Raw genomic sequence first — 21,928 nt, forward strand, 5'->3', positions numbered from 1 at the left:
GACGAAGGCTGTATCTACTCCGTTGACGAGGGGAAAACTACATAGCATTCAGGAAAAACTTACTCCACAGCATACCTCACCTAGTAAAGTAACCCCTCTGATGCCAGTACATCTGTTGGAGGGTGATGAAGACTCTGATGACGAGGAACCATTTGGAGCAGCGCACAGCCCCTCACAGTTAAATGTTAAATATCAAGATGATGATGAGGAGTATGGTGAGACGTATAACCCACAGTACTACGCAGGGGACCAGGGATATCAGGAGGATGTATACATGCCAAGCTCTTTACTTTCTGATCTGAGATGCTTGCAGACTATAGTAGGCGTTTTCCTCCTCAGGAACAGGTACAGCCGTAGCCTCCTTCATCGCCCGTTTCAAGGGTTACCACCCCACGTCAGAGGCCAACTTCTTTACCACTAGCGAATGTGGCCACACCAGATATGACCATACCACATGACACTGACATTTCCGAGGGAGATCAAGAAGGAGAACTCCTCGACACCCAGTCTGAGTGGGATGAATGTTATTCCAGCTCCTCCTCAGCCAAAAGTTGATTCGCCTCCAGATGACATCAGAGGATTCCATTATCTTTTGGAAGGGCACCTAAACGTTTTGCATTTCCAATGCCATCCATGCAAAAGGATTTGCTTTCTGTATGATTTTAAAGAAACTTTCCAGGAATCAGTACGCTCCATACTGCTAATCGTTTTCTAATGGGAAGAGGGTTTGAAAGTTATGCACAACCATGCCACAGTCACGGTGTTGCTTCCTCGCTTGGACAAGAAGTACAAGTCGCCGGAGGACGCCCCAGCATGTTTGACTGGTCACCCCCATCTAGATTCAGTGGTCGGTCAAGGGGCACAGAGAAGATCCAAGAATCCCTCTACTTCAATTTCCGCACCTCTGGACAAAGAGGGTAGATGTTTGGATAACATCAGGAAGATGTTTTCGTCAGTGTCTATCCTCGTTATAAGAGCGGCTAACTCCCTGGCAGTGTTAGCCAGATATGATAGGCAATTATGGGCAGACATCACCACGCATATTGATCAGTTGCCGAGGATGTTAAATCGGAAGCAAAAAAGACATTGCATGAGGGAGAGCGTATATCAGTGGAAATAGATTGTGTGATGGATATAGCCACTACTTTGTTTCATCAGCTCGCAGGTTTGGCTGTCCTTCGGAGGCAAGGTTGAGAAAACAATCCTTCTGCATGATAAGCCTTCAGGATGTCCTTCTGCGATTGAACCAGGGAGATTTTATGTCTACACTAGACCTAAAGGATGCCTGTTTCCACACATCCCCATTTACCCAGCCCACAGACAATACCTGAGATTCATGGTAGCCAGAAGCCATTTTCAAATTCCGAGTCCTTCCCTTTTGGCCTAAAGTCAGTTCCCAGAATATTTAACAAGTGCCTAGCTCCTATTGCAGCCTTTCTCAGGAGAAGAAAAAAATCAAGCATTTCCATACCTAGACGATTGGCTGATAAAAGCAAGCACCTACATAGGAGCACGCAGGTCAACAAAAAAAGTGCATTTCCTTGCTCTTCAGCTTATGCCTGACTCCCAACTGGGAGAAATCCAAACCCCAACCACCATGCAGGATCACTTTTCTAGGGGGCAAAACTGTACACTTGTTCCACCATGGCATGTCCCACTGCGGAAAGACAGCAGAAAATAGTATCTCTAGCAAGATCGATTCAAGGAAAAGACTACATTTAGTACACCTCTTCAAGTCCTTATTGGGCATGATGTCCTCATGCATACCTCCAGTTCTCTCTGCAGACTCCAAATGTGTCCCCTGCAAGAGCAGCTCAATCTACAATGGCTACAGGTTTCAAGAAGCTTCGAAGATCAGATAAACATTAAACCGGCAATCAACAAAGCTCTGGTATGGTGGTCTCAAAAACATCATCCGTCTATTGGTCTATTGTTTCTTCATCGCCCAGCACCGTGGACAAGCACCACAGATGCCTCCCTGGAAGATTGGGGAGCAGTTTTACAAGAAGTAAGTGGCAGGTGGCTTCTAGAGTTGCGGACAATGTACATCAATCTGCTGGAGCTCAAAGCAGTTCATCTAGCTGTACAGGCTTTCCTCCCAAAGATTGCTGATTCAGAAGTGGTAATAAGAATGGACAACACTACTACGATGCATTACCTCAACAAACAGGGAGGCACAAGATCTCATCCTCTCTCCAGGGAAGCTCAGAAGATCTGGAACTGGGCAGCGCAGCAGGACATCCTGCTCACAGCAGTGCACCTTCTAGGCATACAGAGCATGATAGCAGACTTGCTCAGCAGGCAAAAATCAAAGTGTTACGAATGGGAACTGGACCAGTCCACTGTCAACAACATTTCCCAGTGGGGAACACCCAAACTCGACCTTTTCACCAGCGAGTTGAACGCCAAATGCCAATACTTTGCAAGCTGGCATCACCAAAAGCGATCTTGGGGGAATGCATTTTCCATAGCTTGGTTAGAAATCTTTGCATACGCTTTTCCACCTATCCCTTTGATCCCGACAGTCCTAACAAAGATGGAGAGAACCGTGCACACTGTTATTAATTGCCCAGTACTGGCCTCGTCAACATTGGTTCGCAGAGCTTCTTCTGTCAGTGAAGCCTTGCATCCCACTGAGAATAACTCTGCATCTGCTAATAATGAGCAATGGTCAGATCTTGCATCCGGATCCTCAATCATTGCGATTATCTGCATGGCTCCTGAGCACAGGGAATTTGCACATTTAAACATTCCACAAAAGTGCAGGGACATTCTATCCAAAGACAGAGCAGCCAGCACCAATAAGGCTCACTCATGTAAGTGGAAAAGGTTTTGTTTGTGGTGTCATCAACAGCAAATTGATCCGCTTTCCTCATCTCCGGAGCAGATATTACCTTTTTTGTTGCATTTAGCTCACTCAGGCCTTGCATATTCCTCTATTAAGGCTCACCTGGCAGGGGGAGGGGGATTGCGTCTTATAGACGCTCAGACTCTTCACCTTCGTTATGGTCCTCTAGGTTGATAAAACGATTCCTGAAAGGGCTTTTCAGAGTGTTCCCACCATTCAGACCTCCTTCTCCCTCTTGGAATTTAAGTATAGTTCTTGCACAACTTTTGATGCAGCCTTTCAAGCCAATTCATCTAGATTTCATGAAATTCCTCTCCAGGGAAGTCGCCTTACTTGTTGCCCTCACATCAGCCAGACGAGTTAGTGAGATACAGACACTTTCCATACATGAACCGTTTTTACAGATTAAAAAAAGATAGACTAATCTTGCACACTAACCCGCATTTTATTCCAAAGGTCCCTTCAGATTTTCATCTCAAAGAGCCCTTAGTTTTCAACACATCCTTTCCAGATCAGATGACCCCAGCGGAGAGAACATTACACTCTTTAGACATTAAAAGGTGTATTAAATTCTATTAAGACAGGACTAAACCATTTCGCAGGTCCAACCAACTATTTGTGGCATAGAGTGCACCCAGACGTGGTCAACCGCTCTCTTAACAGAGCATAGCTAGATGGATCTCCTCAGCAATTCAAATTTGCCATCAAGCAGCGGGCAATCCACTACAATCTTCTGTCTGTGTGCATTCAACGCGAGCAGTTTCTTCTTCAACAGCGCTGTTTGCTGGTGTACCGCTGCAAGACTTTTGTAGAGCAACAACTTGGAAGAGCCGCCATACGTTTACCAGACATTACTGCAGCATTATCTCAAGGAGAGGTAGCGTTGGGTCAAGCTGTCCTCAGGAACCTTTTCCAGTGAAGGTGAGCTACTTCTTTCATCCCACCGTCATGATGTCGGATAAGAACTTTGTCTATGACTAGTCATCTCAGATTCATGCTAAATGTATATTGTGATGTGTCTATAATGTTTTTTTTTTTTTTAAATAAAAAAAATCATAATTTCGATATATTGGTGTGTGTAAACATGTTTTCAATGTGTTTACTGAACAGATTTTAGGAGTATTACAATGTGCATATGTACTGCTTGCTACTCTGATTCAAGCATGTGAATCTATAAAAGTTGCAATTCTGGAGTAAGAAAATTAGTTACTTAGCTGTAAATTTAGTTCTCCGGTATTCTAATCTTTCATAGATTCACATGCGACTCGCCCGCCTCCCCGGAGAAGCTCACTTTAGCCTCTCTTTTTCTTTGTCATGTTATACACACTTGTGCTTTGAAAATCTGAGGTACTGGAGCTTCTCAGGAGGGTTCCAAAGGGTGGTGTCTCCTGATTGGTGGATTCTGAAGTTTGGTCCTTTTTCTTAAAATGGCTCTGATACGAGTGTTAAATGAAGAAGCCTAAGGGCCCTTAGGTTTAAATCTCTGGTAACACTGTTTGGTTAAATGCACTGGGGGCTCCCATCTAGACGACTGGTAATGTTTCAAGCATGTGAATCTCTGAAAGATTCCAATACTGGAAAACTGAAGTTACAGGTAAGTAACTAAGGGCCATATGTACAAACACATTTTCCCATAGACATAGAATGGGTAAAACCCTTTGCTACATCTGGCCCTAATTTTCTTATAATTCATGACAATTCTGCTTGACCTCTCAGCGAAAAGAGCATCCTAGGTGTGGGTTCAGTCTTGCTCTACTTTCAGATCTCGCTTGGTTAGAAAACACTAGATTTTTTTATCAAGTTTTTTTTTTTTTTTTTTTTTTTAGAATAATCAAGGCATCGCCGATGATCTAACGTTATGGGAGGCCTTTAAGTCTGCCTTTCACGGGCATGTTATAGCATATCATGCTCATGAACACTGAGTATAATGCCAAAGTATTCTCACTGCAAGGAGCAGTTGATCGTGCTGTCAATACAAACCTGTCTGGAGGAAATACAAGGGAGGAGGAAAAAAAGGAACTTGCAATCGCCAAACAAGCAACTTGTGATTTTTCATAATCAAAGAGATTAACATCCAACAAAAAATTTGAGGCGAGTCAGCATATCAGCAAGTTTATTGCTTGCTCCACTAGGCTGAGAAGAAATAAACAAATCATAGATCGATCGAAAACCTAGATACTCATTGTTTAGTGGGTGACAGTAGCAAGATTGCTGAGGTTTTGAGAGGTTATGAGAAAACGGAGGAGGTTCCAAGTTTTCGATTAGAACTTTTTTTCCTGTCCCCAACACTAGAAGAGAGCAGGGAGAGCTAGTCCAAGAGGGAATGCAGCTCACTGAATCAATGTGCGCTCTTAAACGCATGCCAAATGGTAAGGCCTGTGGTAGTGATGGCATTCCCACAGAAATATTCAAGATCTTTGCCAAGGAATTGCTACCCTTCTTAGTCTGTTTAACCAGTTTAGGATGGGGGAAGGCCATTCCCCAATTCTTTAAGAAATCAATATTTGTTAATTTCCTCAAGAAGGATGAGAATGCCACTAATGGCAACTCTTACAGACCAGTTAGTCTCCTGAAATCAAACTATAAACTATCCATTAAAATCTGGACTTCATGTTGTTATTCATTTTGATAATAGTTTAGTACATAGGGATCAGTGTGTTTTTTGTCTTTTTTTTTTTTTTTTTTTCCCCCCCAATTCCGGGCAGGCAAATGGCAGCAAACACCAGTTTCTTAATTCAAGCTATGGATTATTTCTCTTCTAATAAGGAAAACGCTGCCAATTTAATGATCAGTGCCAAAAAAGAGTTTGACTTGGTCAACTGGGGTGCATTGTTTTTTATTCTAAGGAAGTACGGCTTCACCGAACAATTTTTAAAAATGTTATGAATTTGTATCAAGGAGCAATGGCGAAAGTGATTAATTGTTAACGTGAAAGAGGCTGGAGTTGTAGAAATAAACTGGGACATTCGCCAAGCCTGCCCAATGTGCCTAGTACTGTTCACTATTTTTAGTGATCCATTAGCAACTAGAATCCGCAATGATATACCAGTAATTCCATTATTGATGGGGATGTCGAAAAATAATCTTTTTGCTGATGACATTGTTTACTTAAATCTGGATGCAGCAAACATCCAGAACATGCTAAGCGTTATTGCAGAACTTACAGGGGTAGGAGGTATAAGGATAACCAGACCAAAATGGAGATACTTCTTTTTAATACATCTTCCAACTATCTCCCTTGTGAGCTCCAGCGCCAGTATGCACCTCATCGCCATATCAGGTATCTTGGCATTTATCTAACAAACAACTATTCCGAATTGTCTCATTTCAACTATAAAGCGACTTTTCACAAGATCAAATCGCTTTTAGATAGAAGTAGTTGTCATCTTTTATCCTTAATAGGTGGGGTATCATTGATAAAGATGTTGATTCTTCCATTGGTGTTATGTTTACTGACCACAATCACTATTATAGTTAATAGTTCTTATTTTAAGGCTCTTAGCCAACTGTTCCAATTATATGAAATACTAAGCAACCCAGGACTAGAATAGCAGTTTTGCAACTGAAAAAATCGCAAGGGGACTCTCTCTACCCTGTTGCAAAACATATTATTAAGCTGCTCTTACAGATTATATTGCACGAATGATGGTTAATACAAATACGTTTGACTACTGTCTTTATAAAAAAAAAAAAATGAAACTTCCAAAGTAAAAAAGATATAAGTTGCTTCATGCTATTGAGTTCCGTACAAAGAAATGTTTTGAAGCTTCGCGGGTGCTGAAATGTCATGCTTTTATATTGCCTGAGGACTGCTGAATTTTGGACTTAGTCCCTTCCAGTGCCATTCGGAATGCTAGAAGAAGGGGTTTGCACGATAAGGCGACTTCTATAATGGTGACAGACACCTAACACGGGACGAAGTAGCCTTGCGTCTGGGGGATGAAGCCAGATGGCCTTATGTTTAGTGGTTTGCAGATATTTAGTCTTCTTTCCACAACTTAAGCTGCCTTGAGCCCAGACGCACATGGTGATGCGTCATTCATAAAAATGTCAGTTAACTGGTGTAGGGGAACTGGTACCAGCTTTTTACGTCAGAATGCCAAATCGCGCCTGATAAATGACATCCTAGTAAAAATTGCCCTCACTACTGGTTGTACAATCACAAAGGGAGAGTGGATGTAGATCGCAGAACTGGTGTATAAATCTTTACGAGCTACTAATTTCTAAAGAATGGCTTTGCTGCTAGGTGGCTGGCATATCACGCCCCTTGTAGACTGCATAAAATGGTCAGTGTGTTACCCGATACATGCTTTTGTTGCCAGTCGGAAAAGGAAAGAGACTGGTCCCATATTTGCTTTTTATGTCCAGCGCTTCATGATTTGTGGCTGAAGGTATTCAAGGCGCTCCCTAAGGCCATGCTAGTGCTATTTTGCTACTCTAATACTGTTCGTAAAGCCAATAAAAACTGTGGTGCTAGTGTTTATTGGCATCACAGTGGCACGTAGCTTAGCACTACAGAAATAGAGATCAACATTGATTCCTTCCCTGAGCACTGGCAGGCTAAGATGCAAAGAACTAAGGCATTTGAAAAAGCATATGCCGGACAGGTGGGCTGCACTGCGAGGTTCTTAGCAATCTGGGCTAAGATTGGGGTGCATAGTCTATAGACCGGGTAAGCCGCTCATCCCATACAAACGGGAAGTGGCAATAGTTAGTATTGCCAGAGGTGTTTCCAGGGATTAAGCTGTGCTGCTGGCATGAGAGGCAGATTAGACCGATGCCCCAGGTCTCTGTTTTCCTTTTTATACCATGTCATGCCAAAAGAATTTACTGCCCGCCCTAGACACTTTTATTTTTTCTAGCCTCATATATTGTAATGTAATAGTATTTATATAGCGCTTACTACCCCTGACGAGGCGTTAAAGCGCTTTTCGGCAAGTAGCACGCTACTCCGGATACCAAAAGGAATTAGTGGTGGATTAGTATAGGGAAATATGAGTATAGTTTTATTATGAGTTAATTTGAACCGCGGATATGTGGGTGAAAATATAATCCTTGTCAGACTTTCTGTATAACATGAAGTGATTGCACTGCTAACAATTGACAATTTTCTCTCTCCTGATTAGCACTTTATATCGATTCCATGTATTATGCTGCTAATTGATCACACGTGTGATTTTAAATATTAATTTCTGTGTATACAGCAGAGCCTTTTTTTTTTTTGTCTTTTAATGTATTGGTTATTGACTGCTCAATAAAAAAAAAAGGCCTACTTTCTTGAAATGTAGATAGTTCACCCTCATTGTCCTTTTCCAAGGAGACGGGTGCAGTGAAGCAAAGGCAGGAGTAAGGATTTGTGTCCACCCCTTAGCAGTCAGAACTGATGCATCCATCGATGTGTCATCTAACTGGAGCTGCTTTGTTGCAGAGGTAAAGTTGGTTCAAAGGCACGTGAAGTCAAGAGCAGGGTTCTTGCTATGCCTTTGGGCAGTGAGGCATTCCTGAGGACGTGTGTGAACAACGTTCTGCAGAGTATAAACATTAATAGGAACACTGCTGATTACCTGTTTATGTCTTTAAAATGGCCCATCAAAGTAGAGGAAGTAATTTGACTTAAACACCACATTGTCAGTAGTGTTATAGTTACAAGAAGTCTTAGCACAAAGAAGAATATGCCTCAGGCAGACAAGAGGCACATGTACCAAAGACTCTGTCAAGCAGTGCTTCAGTCGTCTTTTGACTACTCTAATAAATGTACCTAACTGCTCAGTTATGCTACTACAACAATCCTCCATGCATGTAGTCAGAGGGTGGGGAAGAATCTCAAAGTTTGTCTTGAAACTGAAAACCATTACTACTGACAGTTCTTGCTCTAGAGAATGGAGTTTGGGCATACCCTGGAGTTTCTACACATACCTCTGTGCCGTCCACCTTCGAAAAAGCACCACTTCCACCTGTGGGATCTGCAATAATAGCACATCACCTTTCTCAAGAAGGCCATAGAACACATCTTCGAGAGAAGAATTTTTTTGGTCAGAAAGATAACAAATTAATAGAATATGGACTTGTGCGAGATCAACTGACTCCTTAATGAAGCAGTCGTTTTGGATAGTAACCTTCTAGGAAGTGGTTTAGTTTCTGCAAGAGAGGAGTTACTCTCTCTTAAATCCCTATTTCATTTCATTACACCCAAAACATAGGCAGTATCTAAGGTCTGAAATGGTGGAGGAGCACTATTAATTCAAAGCTCTTTCTTTTGGCCTGAAATTTTCCCTCAAATCTCTATAAAATGGCTCCCCCGTGGAAGCTTTTCTTCTTATAAGGGTACAGCAGTTTGCATGCATAGATGACAGACTTCTAAAGGTGCCATCTGTGAGTTAGGTCTCAATTCCAACAGAAACTTGTTTCCACCCCTACCATAAACTGAAACTGACACGGAACACAGGTCTGTAATCACTTTATCCTTCTACTAGGCTCAAATCTTAGGCATCAGTGTAGGAAAGGCCTTTGTCAACTTAATGCAATTTCATGTTAAGAGCCATGACCACTAAGTATAACACCTTGCTAGTCAGGGTTTTTAAATCAGTAGTGGGTTTCATAAATTATAACATTCTGCTGTCTATGGGTGAGATTGATCAGCCAGAACTGGAGCAACAGTGGCATCATGATCATGGTAAGACAATGTAGAGGTTAACTAGTACCTCAAGCTAGTATGATTCTTTACAGATCTAAAATGGTTGACAGTCTGTTCTGCAAATGATGAAAACCCCAATGTTATTTTACCAGGAAATATTGGCTTTGGCTCCACCTCCACCCCCAACACCACAACCTCTGCAATGGGTGTGTCAAATGTTTAAGGACATTGGAGAGGAGGAAGAAGAAGAAAGAAAGGTAAAATTACAGGAGACAATGAAGACATAAATGTGTTCAACAAGGAGTGGTAAAAGTATATACTGCCCCAAGAAGGCCAGAAGACCCCACCTCAGACCTGTTCTCCTGATGACAAGATAGCAGTGCATGACAGCCTACAGAGAGCTCGCAGATATTTCAGCCAGCCAGTGTCTGCAGTTGAGAAACTGTGCTTTCTGTGTGAATTTAAAGAGAAGCTAAGCAGTTCAGTAAAGCCCACCCCGATTCTGTATTACTTATGGAAAGAGTGACTAAAGCTAACGAAGGCCCAATTAAGAGTACATGGTTCAGTGCTTCACCTGGAGAAAACAAACTGAGTTTCATAGTTAGCAGCATTGTCCTTTCAGCACTGTCTAATGCTTGCCTCCATTATCTAGGTGGCTGCGTACTGTTGTGCCCAGCACTCCCGGACAGATTTTTGGGAAAATGTATAATATATGTAAGATGGTGACCACCATGGCTGTCTCCTCTATAAAGGCAGCCAACGCATTAGCTAGCTTACAAAAGTGTGTCCTATGCCTCAAAGCAATCATAGATGCATTGACTGACGCATCAAATTTCAGTTTTGCCAATTGTCAGGAGTGGTGGTCTTGCACCAGCAGTGGCGGGTGCAGATTACAGTCCCAATGTCCAGAGCAAGATACACTGGTTATACCATTAAAATGGGTCTCCCTATTTGGAAAACAATTGACGAAGCTCTGCAAGGAATGAAGGCAGACAAAGTTAGTATATATTTTTTGGAGTTACTGGTCTGGTAACCAACCATTTGTTGTCGCTCTAAAAGGGCCTTGACAGATCAAGGGAGCTCCTGGTGTTGCAGGGGCCGAAGCAGTCAATAAAATATATACTATCTAACTGTCTATGGGCAGAGCTTCACCTCTAATGCAGATCAACAAAAGTTGTACAGCTGGTCTAAATCCAAGAGATGGAGTCTTGCAGTTTTTCTACCTGGAGATTCCCTTAAGAGCCTCCCTCTCTAATGCTGACCTGCAGGCTTCCCTGTCTCAGGCTGTTGGACAATGTATTTCAGATTTTGCTCCTGAATGGATGGGTACCGTGTCCAGTCGATAGGTGCTGTAGTACAGTTGTCATGTATTGTGCCTGTAGCAGCGTCCATGCCACCCGCTGAGGATGGAAATTAACCTTTAAGAATTGTAATCTGGGGATTTCAGGGTTGCTTCTCAGTAGAGCAGTAAATATGGTGACCATGACCCAGCACCGTCTGTTCCAGGCTATTAGTAAACAAAAAGGAGAGAGGATGGAAGCGGATCATGGACTTAAGTGCCTTAAATACATTTGTGAAAAATAGTGCTTCATCAGGGGCTGCTTGAAATGGCAATATCTTGTTGCTGTATTATGGAAAATATTTGACTTATCAGCCTCAAAGTTATTTAATTCAAAATCTATACTTATAATTCCCATTCACTTTCTGAGGTTCTCATTAGCTGTTACCCCTTGTCATTTCAAAACACAATTACTTTGGTTTGAAGCTAGTGACAAGAATATTAACGAAATGCCCAGTTTTATTGTCCAGACATCTGAGAAAACAGATGTTTTTGGACCTGGACAACTGACAGTACAGGAGTCCGTCGTATCCTCAGAAACATGCTTGCTCTTTATTAGTGTCACAATCTCATCCTGAACATATGCAGGTTAAAACTTCAGTCTGCAAAACACTGCAAGGTTTCTCTTCTTAAAGTATGTTCTGATCACTTCAGGGCAAGGCCTAGCCTCCCAAGACCATAATTACAAACTGATTTCAGTGGCTGCATACTTAGTTTCACGTTGGAAATCAGATCCTAAAAGTCATTCTTGGTCTTGATGCCATCATACATTCTGTTAACTTCCTTTTACTGGATGAGAATGCCCCCCATCAGACAGGCAGATGCCAATCGCAACAAGTCTCAGAAGTGTGCAAAGCTATTGTGCGGCTTACCCAATGGTTCAAGCAGATGATAATTTGTGGAGGATTTCCAAACTTTTGTCAATATATCTTCCATTCCAGCCCCCTTCTCCCAGCAATGTCATGACTACTTCAGCACATGCAGGATTTGTCTACACCCATGATCTTTCTACATGCAGGATCTGTCCCCACAAGGCCTGTGGATAAAAAGGTGGACATTAACATGCAGACAGTGCAGCTTGGCATTTGAGCCTTAATGCTGAGGTTGAGAGGTCAGTCAGTGCTGAAGAAAACGGGTAACAATACCTTTTACCTCCTATGTCATTAAACAAAAGAACACCGTCTCACATTGTTTCAGAGGAGATGTAAGACATGTTGAACTGGAAGGTCCATACCATTGTGTTACTGTCAATGGAACACTGTAGGATTCAGCACTGATTGAACGAATGCCCGAAATTGCCCTTTGTTGGACTGCCTTGAATGGGAGGTGCATCACAACCAACTTCAGATAACTCAAGTGCTTGGTCTAGCCAACAAAACATTAATTGGCCTGTCCCTTGCAAGCAGGGACTGGATGCTGTGGGTAGGATTGGGAGCACGGTGGAATTGGAAAGTATTTTAATGACCTATTGTCACTTTTGCACCTATTCTTTTCATGTGTATCTCTTGGCCCTAAGCATTATCAGCAAAATCATAATGGAACCTTGTAACCATAGTCTTGCAACACTGGTGGTGTTGACCCAGAACTGGATCTGCACTCTGCTGAAGTAGTTTCGCTGGTCACTGATTAGCTTCAACATCCAATCTCTTCTGCTGTCAAAACAACAGTGTCAGGTTCACATAAACCTGAAGTTCGTGGCCTGGCTCGTAGCCGCATAGTTTAGTCACCTGGAGATTCTTCTCAAATGCTTACCAATCCTGAATTCACAGAAAAAGGCTTGCATCCTCATCTTCCCAGATTCGTCGGATCCCAGTATACCTGATACCTTTGGCCAAAGACTGTCTCGCATGTCAACTAGACGACACTTCTTAGCCTTTTTCGGATATTTAAGATCCTCTCTGCCACCTCCTTTGTTATGAAATTTCTCTTCCGGACATTTCCATCAGTATGTCTGATCCAAAGGATAGTGCTGAAGTTCTTTTTTTGGAAGACTAATCTTCTCTGGGCTCTATCATCAGAAGATGGGTTGGTGAGAGTCACGTGTTTAAAGTTAAAAAAAAAAAAGCAGGCCTCAAAAAATCATGAAAATGTTACTAGACGTGCAGGTCGAGTAGCTTGAATAATCTACTTGACCTAACTGTAATGTACTTGACCCGGAAACGGGTCTCAAATTGTGTGATACTTGGCAAATATTGTATTTTACAGTCACCTTTTTCTTACTCACATGAGTGCATCTTCAAATATGTGACTTAAGCATCTCTGCTGTAAAAAAAAAAAAAAAAAAAAAAAAAAAAAAAAAGACCAAAAAAAAGAATCCTCTTTTATTTGATTAAATACACAAAACAATTGCTCCGTGTATAATAAATCTAGCCGACATATAGGGTACACATGATCCATGCAAGACTTGCCTCTTAGTTTACTAATAGCTTTGCCATCAGAGCAGGAGTGTTTCTCAGTTTGTTTGAACACTCACTTTTAGTAAATATATTGCTAAAGCATGATGTGGTAGCACACTGCCATTTACAGACAGTAAATTTCCAAGATATGTTCAAAAACCTTCCCACTAACTTGCAGCTTTACTGATAGAACTAGAGTATTAATAATCTGTGTTAATTGGGTTTCAGAAAACATTAATCATTTGCACATCACCAAGTAAAGTGTTCTGTCTTTTTTTCATACTATTAAAGTATTTTTTTCAAAACATCGGAAGTACAAAAAAAATTCTTTCACAGCTACTGAAATATATCTTGAAATGTTTGTAAAGTTGACTTAGTTATACAAATGTTGTGTGGTAGGAAAAACCTGATACCAAAAGTCTTTAATTTCACAAAGGTCAGACAGTTCAGCTCACAAAATCCTGGAACTCTGCAGTCACATGGAAAAGTACTTTCATTGCAAGAAGACAAACTGACTTTTGACCTCTGTCTCTGAACACAGCAATTAAGATGCCTTTAGATCTTATGCATGTCACATTTTCTCTCTAATTAAAAACACCTGTTCTTTGTCTACTGGCCAGAAGGGTCGAGTGGAATATAGAAATAACTCAACCTCATGAAATAAAAGTCAGAGCAAGTGGTCCAGTAGACTTTTTCGAGCCCTGAAAAGCATTCCTTCAATTCTCCAAAGACAGTTGCATTATGAACAAACCAGCGGCTGTTCCTCCATAGGAATGAAGGAGCACCCCCCACTACTGCATAAAGAGTGAAAATAAAATGGTAATAAATTATTTTATTACCATTTCATTTTTTACTCTGCTGAACGGAGTGTGGGAGAGGCGCCAGAGTGTCATTGCTGCTGATTGGCAGCAATGAGGAGTTGCAGCTTCGTTTAAACTGCCCAAATAGATTTGTCCGTCTGTTTTCCTATGGCCAGCCTAACATGCGCAATTCAAACCTCTCCAACCCAGCTGTCCTAGACAGCTGGGTTGGAGAGCAGACACATTGGATGGAGTAGGCTGCCTCAGGGCTCCAGTGCCTTTCGGAGCCCTGAGGCAGCCTACTCCATCCAATCCAGGCTCTTCACTCATGCTGCTTCACAGCTGTGTGATGTCACCTTGAGCTTGGAGGAGTCTGGAGCCAGGGTCTAGAAAGCATTGAGGACGTCCTGCAGGATAAGGTAAGTAACATTTAATCGTTTTCTTTAGTAGATGTTTATTGTACTATATTTCATGGGAATTGTTGAATGTTTGTGTGTTAATGTATTTGCTTTACTCTAATTCAGTTAGGAACTGTGGTGGCTGTTAAGTGTGTGGCATGCTTGGCACATTAGCCTCATTGGTTCGAATTAGGGAACTTTCCTTTTAGGTGAATATGCAGGTATGAATCGCTTTGCTTGTGGGCATGTTAATTAGCTCTCGCCTGAGACCGCGCATGTGCTGTTGCTTGTGAGGTTTTTTGTTAGCTTACACAGGGCTTAGAGCCCACCCATTGCTTAACAATGGTTGTCTTCATTGTCGATCTCATCTGCTTGCTTTTGTTTGGCTAGCGCATGTTATCTTTACTGCCTCCTTGTCTCTTTGACCCTCCACTGGCACATGACCAAAATACTTGCCCTTCCACGGCTTGACTTATGGGAGCTATTTTTTCACTCTATAACTGCACGTCTGTGTGCTATGCCTACTTCATCTGCCCACCCCTTGGTGGCTCCTTGTGTCCCATATGTTTTTTTTTTTGCATTAGTCAGCAGTTTTAGGTGCCTCGGTAACCCTTTTGAAAATGCCATGCTGACATAGTTTTTCTACTTGAAACAGCAAATCAGGTTCTGTAGTAATGATGCTAAAATGTGTCTTTTTGAAGCCCTGACCCCTCTCAGTAAGGCGTTTTAAGTTGAATTGCAAACGTTCCAGTAGCTTTGCTTATTTTTATTTTTTTTACTTTGCTAGACCGTGTTTATGACGTGTTAAAGGTCTCAAGCTCCACCTCACACCCCACTCTTGACATGTATTTTGTTTATTGGTATGTATTTGTGTGGTGATTTCATGTCACTTACCAGTAAAACTAGTGAAACGGTTGTGTAAACCCTATAGACTATCGAAGTATATTGGCCTCAGAAGAGGATGTTTAAGTAAAATTTTCATAGCTTCCTAGCTCTGTCTTTCATGTGATACAGGTGAGAATCACCCCACATTTAGAGCTAAGTTTAAAATGCAAGCGCAGTTTTGCATAATTATATTACAGCGCGTACGCAAATAACAGCAACTCACTCAAACAGGTTCCTAGGTAATCGTGGAGTTTTAAATATAAAACATTGCAACTTAATGCTATTCAATAACATATGAGAAATATGTGATTTAAAAGAGATCAAGTCTTATTTTCTGTAGATCGTCAAGCATTGGTAAAGCCGTTTGGCCTCTCCTATGAGAGCTATTGGGTTTGTCAATGTTTTTTCTTTGTCGTGTTATATAGCAGTGTGGCTGCGGTGCAACATGGCTGACAGGAAAAAAAAAAAGTGGCGGCGCTCTGTGGCACAGCGCTTTGCTTCAAACTTTGAGTCATGTTGCACAGCATCCACGTTGCTGTATGCACTTTGGTGTGCAGTGCTGCCTCATCATAGTACTTTTTTTGAGGGGTGAAAAATAATCTTACTTTGCACGTATTTTGGTACACTGGAGTTTAAGAATTAATCTTCTGCTAGTGGGCAGTGCTCTGCAAATAGGGTATGTGTGTAATATTTATTCCTGTGCTCCCGGTTTTTCCTTCTAGTACAACACAATCTTTTGTTTCCCTTGTAGGGACTTCAAATGAGTTAAAGTATGGAATTTTACCGGAATCCTGGCCAAAGGAATCTTGGGAAAATGGTAAGTGCCATAAAATTAAGTTAAACAAACTGATGCTTGTATTTTGGTTTATGCCTCACTGAATGTTATGAGATTAAAGTGAAGTATAATTTTTGAGTTTTTAGGAATTCACTTACCTTTTGCAAGCTTGTAATTATCAGTGGTATTTTACATTCCAGCGCGATTGAAAGAGAAATGCTTTTGCATTTCTCTTTCAATTCCATGGGGGAGGCCCGAGAGGCTTCAAAGGGAAGGAAATGTATTTCCTTCCCTTTGAAGTCTCTCACAGGGTTTCAAAAGCCGGATTGCAAGAATCCGGCTTTTGAAACCCCACTAGACACCAGGGTTTTTTTTTTTTGTGGATGAAACTGTCAAAAGGGAGCGACCCCTTGGGCAAGGGTCGCTCCCAGGGGGGGGGGGGGGGGGGGGGGGAGAATTTTTTTAGGAAGGCCTTTTCTGCCCCCCCAGGGGGCAGAAACCTCTAGGCACCAGGGAGCTTATTTTTTTTTTGCTTTTTTTTTTTGTGATGTTTTCTTTTTTTTTTTAGGTGGGGAGCGACCCCCAAAATTATTTTAGGCCATCTCTGCCCCCCCTGGGGGCAGATCGGCCTATTGGTATTAGGCCGATCTACCCCCAGGGGGGGCAGAAACCTCTAGGCGCCAGGGCAAATTCTTTTTGTGTGTTTTTGTTTTTTGTATGTTTGTTTTTTTAGAGATGGGGAGCGACCCATCAGGCAAGGGTCGCTCCCCTGGGGGGCAAACTGTATTTAGACCATTTCTGCCCCCCTTGGGGGCAGATTGGTCGATTTTAGGTCAATCTGCCCCAAGGGGGCAGAAACCACTAGGCACCGGGGATTTGTTTTTTGGCGCCAATGTCACGCAGGGGGAGCGACCCCGTAGGCAAGGGTCGCTCCTGGGCAGGGGGGGTCAAATTTATTTTAGGGCATTCCCCCCCCCCCCCCCATCCCCCCCTGGGGCCGGCTGAGCTAGAGGCCAAAATCCACAGGTAGGCACTTTGCAAAAAACACCTATTTTCTGTGAAAAAATAGGTTGTGTCCACGTTGTGTTTTGGGCCATTTCCTTTCTTGGGCGCTAGGCCTACCCACACAAGTGAGGTACCATTTTTATGGAGAGACTTAGGGGAACGCTGGGTGGAAGGAAATTTGTGGCTCCTCCCAGATTCCAGAACTTTCTGTCACCGAAATGAGAGGAAAAAGTGTTTTTTTTGGCCAACTTTTGATGTTTGCAAAGGATTCTGGGTAACAGAACCTGCTCAGAGCCCCGCAAATCACCCCATCTTGGATTCCCCTAGGTCTCTAGTTTTCAAAAATGCGCTGGTTTGCTAGGTTTCCCCAGGTGCCGGCTGAGCTAGAGGCCAAAACCCACAGGTAGGCACTGTTTTCTATGAAAAAATGTGATGTGTCCACGTTGTGTTTTGGGCCATTTCCTGTCGCGAGCGCTAGGCCTACCCACACAAGTGAGGTATCATTTTTATCGGGAGACGTGGGGGAACGCTGGGTGGAAGGAAATTTGTGGCTCCTCTCAGATTCCAGAACTTTCTGCCACAGAAATGTGAGGAACATGTGTTTTTTTTAGCCAACTTTTGAAGTTTGCAAAGGATTCTGGGTAACAGAACCTGGTCCGAGCCACACAAGTCACCCCATCTTGGATTCCCCTAGGTCTCTAGTTTTCAGAAATGCACAGGTTTGGTAGGTTTCCCTAGGTGGCGGCTGAGGTACAGGCCAAAATCTACAGGTAGGCACTTTGCTAAAAACAGGTCTGTTTTCTGTGATGTGTCCACGTTGTGTTTTGGGGCATATCCTGTCGCGGGCGCTAGGCCTACCCACACAAGTGAGGTATCATTTTTATCGGGAGACTTGGGGGAACATAGAATAGCAAAACAAGTGTTATTGCCCCTTGTCTTTCTCTACATTTTTCCCTTCCAAATGTAAGACAGTGTGTAAAAAAGATGTCTATTTGAGAAATGCCCTGTAATTCACATGCAAGTATGGGCACCCCGGAATTCAGAGATGTGCAAATAACCACTGCTTCTCAACACCTTATCTTGTGCCCATTTTGGAAATACAAAGGTTTTCTTGATAGCTATTTTTTACTCTTTATATTTCAGCAAATGAATTGCTGTATACCCGGCATAGAATGAAAACCCACTGCAGGGTGCAGGTCATTTATTGGCTCTGGGTACCTAGAGTTCTTGATGAACCTACAAGCCCTATATATACCCGCAACCAGAAGAGTCCAGCAGACGTAACGGTATATTGCTTTCGAAAATCTGACATTGCAGGAAAAAGTTACAGAGTAAAACTTAGAGAAAAATTTATGTTTTTTTCACCTCAATTTCAATATTTTTCTTTTTCAGTTGCTATTTTCTGTAGGAAACCCTTGTAGGATCTACACGAATTACCCCTTGCTGAATTCAGAATTTTGTCTACTTTTCAGAAATGTTGCGGTTTCTGGGATCCAGCGTTGGTTTCATGCCCATTTCTGTCACTGACTGGAAGGAGGCTGAAAGCACGAAAAATCGTAAAAATGGGGTATGTCCCAGTAAAATGCCAAAATTGTGTTGAAAAATTGGGTTTTCTGATTCAAGTCTGCCTGTTCCTGAAAGCTGGGAAGCTGGTGATTTTATCACCGCAAACCCTTTGTTGATGCCCTTTTCAGGGAAAAAACCACAAGCCTTCTTCTGCAGCCCATTTTTCCAATTAAATTTTCATTGTTTTTTGGCTAATTTCTTGGCCTCCTTCTGGGGAACCCACAAAGTCTGGGTACCTCTAGAATCCCTAGGATGTTGGAAAAAAAGGACGCAAATTTGGCGTGGGTAGCTTACGTGAACAAAAAGTTATGAGGGCCTAAGCGCGAACTGCTCCAAATAGCCAAAAAAAGGCTCGGCACAGGAGGGGGAAAAGGCCTGGCAGCGAAGGGGTTAAAGTACTCTAACAATGAGCAGTACAAAACACTATATTTAAAACTTTGAAATATGTAAACACATGAAATACACCAAACAGCACACACATGATGCGTGCGTAATCTACTCAGTATTTGGATTCTCCTATCGTAGCTCCTCCGGGCGGGTGTGTGTGTTTGTAGTCACACTCTAAAGATTTGGCAACGTTTTAGAATAAATTCATCTTACCGTATCTGTAGCTCCATGTAAACAATGTTCAAAAGGCACTTACTTCCTCAAAGCAACACTCCCGCTCTGTACCTAATGCTCACCTCCCCGGGGTCTTAAACTTGAATGCTCACATGGGAGCTGAGTTTAAGTGTGCAGCAGCTCTTGGATCTCGGCATGCTAAAGAGTGCAGCACTAGACTGCTAACTTCCCCAAGATGGCGGCCTCCAGTGGAACGAAGAGGGGTCCGTGAGGACCCTAAAAGTAGGTAACCCTTGTGGGCGCCTGTAATTGCACAGAGGTTATTGGGGCTTTATGGGCTTACAGAGGCAAAACTGGGGATTCCCATATCGTCTTGATAACTATTTGGAGTTTCTTTTTTTTGTGTTTAACGAAGGGTTACTCGTTCCCTTCTTAATATGATGGTGACTTATATGTGAGTGGCTAATATTTATTGTTGAGGGTTTGCTCTTTGTGCCACTATGGAAGGTAAAGGAATGAGATGAACATAGGACCTTCTGCGCTGCCTAGGTGTACCATTCATTTCAGGAGATGTATATCCGACTAATGATTAATGTGATGTTAATACTTCGTCGGCTGGCTCCAAGATATGTTCTCATTGAGGCCAAATTGGTGTGCGCGCAATTTATAAACCCATCGTTGTTCTATTTTGAACAGTGTAGACCCACAAATAATCTCTTTATGGTGTTCTAGGATAACCCACTGGTAATTGTCCACTGTGTGTGCTTTCTCTTTCAAATGAGTGGCTATTTTAGTCGTAGCCCGTCCACATCTCAGGTTACTATGGTGTTCGCACATGCGAGTCTTAACCTTGCGTGTGGTTGTCCCCACATAATGTAGGATGCATGAACAAGTGATCATGTATACTGCTCCCTGAGGGTTACAATTGGAGAACTCTCCAATGTCCCATGTTGTGCTGACGTTAAAGGTGACCTGTTTAGAGACCATCGTTACATGGCACAGTTCCCACATGGATAATGTCCATTGGGTAGTGGTAGGTAGTTGATATCTTCTGGTTTACTATGACGATGGCGTGGGCCGGTGTGTACAAGCATGTCTCAAAGACTCTTTCCCCGTTTATATGAAAACATGGGTTTGGGAATATTTAATGAGGCACTATTGAGAATGCATCAACGTTTGTTAATGATCTTGCTTACTTGATTGGAGGCTATGTTAATTGTTGTGATACATATCGGTCTTTCCTACTTCTCTTTTTGAGGAGCGGTGTCTAGAAGGGCTTCTCTGTTACTGTGAGCTCGCTTCATGGCTCGGTTGATTTATTCTTGGGGGGGTATTTCCTAGCTTCCAGTTTAGATGTTAGACTCTGGGCTTGTTTTTTGTAATCTGATATCTCTGAGCAATTTGTTCTCAGTCTGAGAAATTGTTTTCTCTCAAATGGTGGGCTTGAGCACTATCAAACAGGAGTAAACTGTTTTTGGCTGTTGGTTTTTCATGGGTGGTTGTTTCAAGAGCACCATTGGTGGTGATAATGTTTAAATCCAGGCAGACCAAATGTTCCTTACTCATTGTGTGAGTGAATTTAAAAAACTGGTCCTGTCTAACCACTTTAAAAATGTCACCACTTGTCTCATCCCCTTTCCAGATAACCAATATGTAATCAATATAGCTTTTCCACAATACTATGTTGTCTATGTATGGATTGATGGGGTTTACGACTCTCTCTTTCTGTAGATGATGGACTTAGAGACTGGCCAGACTCGGAGCAAAGGTGCTTCCCACGCTGGTCCCATGTTTCTGAAGGTACATATTTTTCTCAAATTCAAAAAAAGTTTTGGTTAGAGCCTTGAAACATCAATCCATAACCACATGTTCGATGGCATCTGTCGCTGTAGATACACATGTTGTGCATAGCCCGCCATCTGGTGTTGGGTCGGAGTGTTACAAGTTGTTTTTCTTCGAAGAAGTCTCTCGAGTCACGGGACCGAGGGACTCCTCCTCTTTGTCTCCATTGCGCATGGGCGTCGACTCCATCTTCGATTGTTTTCTTTCCGCCATCGGGTTCGGACGTGTTCCTTTCGCTCCGGGTTTCGGAACGGAAAGTTAGCTCAAATTCGGAAAATTACGTCGGTATTGTTGCGTTCGGGATCGGGTTAGATAGCACAGGGATGTGGAATTCCTATCGCCCGACGCCCGGGACATCTTGTTTGGGGTCAAGGGCAACAAGTTTTAATGTTTACTTTGTCCTTGGGACAAGTAGGCCCAACCCTCTGCAGCACAAACCCTTTGGCAGTTGAGGTGATGTGTTTCCAAAAGATAATGCTGTTCGAACTTGTATTTATGGTTCATTATTTGAAAGCCTTGATTATTAGGGTGAGTGCTGTAAATAAATGTTTTAAGGTCACACTTCACTACTGACGTTGGTTCCAGTACAAAAAAAACAGCTGTGTATAGTATGTTCGAAAACTTTAGGCTATGAGGCTAAGTATAATGCTCCCAGAATGCTCTCTGATTAGATGCAAATGAAGTGTCATTTAGTAAAATGTGTTGATGCATGCTAGTATTTCCCAAAAATATTTCTAATGGAAAATCAGTGTAACAATTTTCAACACGAATATGGGAAGCATGAAAATAAACAAACACTGACAAAGCCAACTGATCTGACATATTTTTATAAGTCTTTTAGTTTCATCAATGCGTGTCTTGTTTTGACATGGCTTTTGT

The 21,928-nt window shown here is 42.3% G+C and overlaps 1 protein-coding gene across 1 annotated transcript in view; it reads left to right on the forward strand.

The window, feature by feature from the left end:
* The window catches only part of ZBTB10 (zinc finger and BTB domain containing 10), a 264,270-nt gene that overhangs the window by 113,318 nt on the left and 129,024 nt on the right, over positions 1–21,928 (forward strand). The window contains exon 3 of the mRNA XM_069220405.1: positions 16,052–16,117. Within this exon, the coding sequence (XP_069076506.1) occupies positions 16,052–16,117 (66 nt within the window). The remainder of the gene's footprint in view (positions 1–16,051; positions 16,118–21,928) is intronic.

The sequence above is a fragment of the Pleurodeles waltl genome, chromosome 2_2, assembly GCF_031143425.1.
Source record: "Pleurodeles waltl isolate 20211129_DDA chromosome 2_2, aPleWal1.hap1.20221129, whole genome shotgun sequence".
NCBI lineage: Eukaryota > Metazoa > Chordata > Amphibia > Caudata > Salamandridae > Pleurodeles > Pleurodeles waltl.